A 4836-nucleotide genomic window follows, 5' to 3' on the forward strand; every position below is an offset into this window, starting at 1 on the left:
GTTTGATCCTTTAATCAAACTGAAGATTCAAAGTAGCTGATTCTCAATTCAGTCTTATCCAAGAAGAACGAAGAATTGAAAGGGAGGTATCAACGGATATATGGATAGCACTAAGCACTTGTCTCTCGTTAATAGAGTTGACAAAGTACAAGTGTACAACCACTACCTCCACTACTCTGTTTTCTGTCTTCGCTACAAGACAAAACAACAGCCATGCCTGCAGAATTTGTACACTCAAGATGGGAATGAATTTGAAGCTTATTCTTCAAAGGACTACACCCAAATCAGGCAAAGGATCACTGGTGGATAATCAAAGGATTTCAAACGACTCTTTAGACGTGGTGATTATCTCAACGTCTCTTTCACGCCTCTATATAAAGGAGTGAAGACTTGAAGATTGAAGAAAGAGATTCATAAGTTCAAAAGCGCCAAAACTCTGTCAATTTGATTCTACAAAGCACACTGAATTTCTGCACTGATTTGATACATCTTAGAAATTCAAAGTCTAGAGTCTTTACTGTATTGTATTGTGAACACCACTGATTGTATATCAAGTGTTCAATTCAAACTCAATTCTCTGTATTTTTGTTTGATTAGAAGTCTCTTGCCTGCGTGCTTGAGCATTAGAAGTCTCTTGCTTAGTGCTTGAGCATTGGAAGACTCTTGCTTGTGTGCTTGAGCATTTTTGTGAAGTCTCATACTTAGAAAGTACTGAGCAGTTGTAATCTTTGTGATTATAGTGAAATCTCCTTGGAAGTGCAAGGGGGACTGGACTACTTCCGTGTTGTGGAAGGAACCAGGATAACTGCTGGTGTCTTTGTCTTTCTTTTCTCTGCTCTGTTCTTTTCCGCTGCAATCTGTCTCTGATCATTTCATCAGAAGCAATCAAACTGCTTCTGGTGTTTTATCAGTAGAAGTATTTTTTAAAGAGAAAAAGAAAACACAATTCAACCCCCCCCCCTTCTTGTGTTTTTCACCTTCAATACGTCCCTCTTGCCACTCACCCCCTAGCTTTAAGAAAATACCAGGATCTGGTAACTGGTAAACATGGTAGCCCCGACTTAGGGTTGGATTGAATCCTTGAATACGTAATTCCTTGATGCGCACTTGACACACTAAGAAATAAACAACAGTCTATCTTCACTGAGAAAGAGAAGTCTCTTCGGCTAGGGGTTCCCAGCTTCGCAAGACCATTTCGATCTGCTTTAGGCGAAGCTCAATGGGGCCTTCCTTTCTCAATGGAAAATAAATGGAAAAGAATCAAGATTAGGGTACTCAACGATTTCTATTATTGTCTATGTGAACAAATTACATCATGGAGTGTCACGCACCCCATTTGGAAAGAAAACTTAGGCATTACCCGCACAAACAGTGGGGTAATAAGAGGAATGTGAAAGAGAAAAGACATGAAGAATATAAAAGGAAAACAAAGAAACAGAGAGATGAATAAAAAAACACCATTTGTCTAGCTTTGATAATTTTCTTGTGGAAAAGATTGTAGAAGTGCTCCAAAGGCTCCAACACACTAATCACAGCAATACCTTGAATTGCAAAGTAAAGAGAAAGATAAGGACAAGATTGAAAGGCTCTAACATCTTGCCTCTTTGTAGCTTCTACTAATTTAGTTGATGTATCTCTTGTTAAATTGAAGTATAAACTTCTCCCTACCTTTAAAACTCCTTACCTTAAAAATTAATATGTTAGATTCTTGAATGAAAAAGGTGAAAATGTGCTTCATCTACTTGCTCCGTTTGATGTTTTTCCACAATTTCATTTGACCCTGGTGGATATCATGGACGTTTCGTTGGTTTGTGTTCTTTCTTCATGGAGGATATAATGAAGATGCTTAATTTTGTGGTTGAATTTCATCAAGAAAGAGGGAGTGACGAGGACCAATAAAAAAAAATAAAGAGAGTCCATATTTTAATAAATTAGGATGAACTTTTTTAAGAAAATTGCTAACTTGTGTCATGAAGAAATAAGTTAATGAGTCAAAAATGAAAATATTTTATTGTAATAATTCTTAGTTTGTTTTAATTTCAGATTTGTAATAGTTTTAGGTTAGATTCCATTGATGTCATGTAACCAATGTTCGTCTAGAGAATAGTATCACTTATGGCCCAATTAGATTTATGGTGAATTTTACTATAAGTAAACATTTGTAAATTCATTGGAGATAAAATTGAAATGAATTAGGTTTTTATCTTATGAGAATGGTGAGTGGCCTATGACACCTTTTAATTTTTGGATTAGAATTTACTTGAATCATATCAATGGCTTCCTTACCATTGTGCCGATTTTTCATTGACTTGTCAATCTTCTAGGTTGTGCCGTCTTGCATCTTCTCAACCTCATCCATCTTTTGTTATTTCCTCTTCAATTTGCTACTTTTTTACTCAAGAATCATTTGGTTATATACTTCATTAAACGTGGAAGCAACTAAATCCACATCAATTAATCATGATACATGGATTACAAGCTTGAATAAAAAACATCACCAAATCACATTTAGGTTTCTAATTTTGGGGCATGTGGGACCGTGAAATGCAAGGAGAAGAATCGAATCATTATTTGTATGTATAAAATTGATATCAACATATTTTAGCAACATTCTTTGTTGTTTGTTATAGAAAATCTATAACAAAATAAAATTATGTATCAATCACTCAAAATTGATTCACCTTATTCCTACTTATAACAAGAGCTCTAATATGTAACGTAGATGCATTGGTCATGGTAATATCACAATTTGATACATAAGAGCTTTAGTTACTTATTCATAAATCAGCATAGCTTAGAAAAAAAGAAAGGAAAAAAAAAACTAAAGCAGATAAGTAAGCAATTTCTTCCACAAGTAGATTGGGAGACATTCATGAAAACTTAAATATATGACCGTTTAATAGTGTGTTTGGAAACACTTTTGGAAAGTCAAAACCACTTCTCAATGCACTTTCATACACTAGTACTTAAATATACGATTGTTTTTTATTTTATTTTAATAATAAATTTTTATAAATTATAAAAACTGAAAAAAGAATAAATTTAAAATAAAACTTAAAAAACACTAATTTAATAATATATAAAATATGTACTGAATTAAAACAATTAAATTATCAATTGTCCTTTTAAGTCATTTTACCTTTATTAGTTAGTTGAACCGTTAATTTTACCAAACACTTTAATTAGCTTATCAGCTATCAGTCATCAACTATAAACTATCAGTTAAAAGTTATAAACTATAAGCTAACTTATAAGCTATCCGCTATTTTTATCAAACAGAGCCTACATGTTATTAGTACTAACATTTAAAAAATATAAAATCAGTGATTGTAGGCACGTGATCACCAACACAAAATCCACTAAAGCACCATTCTAAGATGACTATTATAGTGGACACTTTTGTAGATCTAGAGATTGAATATCATTTTTCCCTTCTTCTCCAATCCATATACTCCATAAATAAGATCAATACACCAATCATAAATCATATTTAAATCTTAATACAACAACAACAAAACTACATAAGAATACAAATTCAAGATTCAAACTAAATAAATAAACAAAAACACAACTATTAAATCAAATCAAATACTCCTAATAAACAAACTCAGTCAAAGTCAAGTAAACCCAAGACCAATAATAAACACAAGAAGCGCACGATAGCCTCCATACACTTTCCATGCGCCGGACACTATTACCCTTGGTTCCTTCCCCCCAAGCCTCACACTTTTCTTTCCCATTTTCTCCCCAGAATCTCCAATTTCCACATTTGCCCCTCCCCATAACCGATCTCTTTTAGTATACCAAACCAAAATCTTATACTTAACCGCAGTAATATAATCCACCCTTAAATAAACTTTACCATCAACAACACCCTTAACACTCGCAGTTAAATTCTTAACACCAGCTTCCACAACACCATTTTTCTTAGCTTTTTTCTCATGCCCTTGATAGAATCCATTAACAGTAACATTCCCAAGTGGAAGAGTAGTGTTGAGAGTATTGTAAAAGGTGAAGTTAAGATGAATAGGGTCATATTGAATACCTTTATCTTTATTAGGGTTAACAAGTTTTAACAAGAAGGTGAAAGTGGTGTTTGATTTGGCTGTTGTGTTTAGGGCTTTGTTGAGGGCAGGAAGGTAAATTTTGTCTATGTAAAGCTTTGGTTCGTCGACACGTAAGCTTAGCCATATGAATAGGGCCATTAAACCTATGGTTATTATGAAACCTGAACAGCAAGAACAACAGCTGTTGGGTTTTGATGATGCCATTTGATTTGAGGCTGTTGGATTTTGGAAAGAGAAAATGTTTTTGTGTTGTGTTTGTGGTTGTTTTGTTTCTATAAAGAGGTTTTGAGATTATGGGTTTGTTTTATTTTTGGTTTTGGGATGTGGAATGGGAAGGTTCCATGTTTTTGGTGCGTTATTTACTCGAAGGTTCATTTCATTTTTTGGAGTAAAATAAGACTAGAGTTTTGATCGAAGCTTTCAAATAGATTTGTAAAAAGGCAGCACTTCGATGACACAATGTGGTCGATCAATATCATCAATTCTTTATCACCTAAATGTTATCCGTAAAAAACCCAGTGTTAAGTTTGATTTCAATATTTAGTCTTTATATTTTTAATAACTTACTATCATTTTATTTCTTATAGAATTAAATAAACTTTCTGACTTTAAAAATATAACAAAATTTGATTTTAATATAAAATGTGATTTTTGTCTTTTAAGAGATGAAATTTTGAATGGTTTTTATATTTACGACATACTGAATTGGACATAATAAATCAACATAAAATAAACATATCTTAAATATAAAAGGGTCGTAATTTTAACA

The 4836-nt window shown here is 32.9% G+C and overlaps 1 protein-coding gene across 1 annotated transcript; it reads right to left on the minus strand.

Moving 5' to 3' along the window:
- Positions 1-3408: 3408 nt before the first annotated feature.
- On the minus strand, positions 3409-4457 carry LOC11410692 (protein NDR1). The gene has a single exon (XM_003596587.4). It carries the CDS (start codon positions 4269-4271, stop codon positions 3618-3620), a length of 654 nt encoding a protein of 217 aa, XP_003596635.1. The 5' UTR covers positions 4272-4457; the 3' UTR covers positions 3409-3617.
- Between the last annotated feature and the right edge of the window lie 379 nt (positions 4458-4836).

This window comes from Medicago truncatula, chromosome 2 (assembly GCF_003473485.1).
Source record: "Medicago truncatula cultivar Jemalong A17 chromosome 2, MtrunA17r5.0-ANR, whole genome shotgun sequence".
NCBI classification, from domain to species: domain Eukaryota; kingdom Viridiplantae; phylum Streptophyta; class Magnoliopsida; order Fabales; family Fabaceae; genus Medicago; species Medicago truncatula.

Bases quoted from the DNA above. Each gene is read 5' to 3' on its own strand.
- LOC11410692 (XM_003596587.4), bottom strand. From the start codon at position 4,271: ATGGCATCATCAAAACCCAACAGCTGTTGTTCTTGCTGTTCAGGTTTC.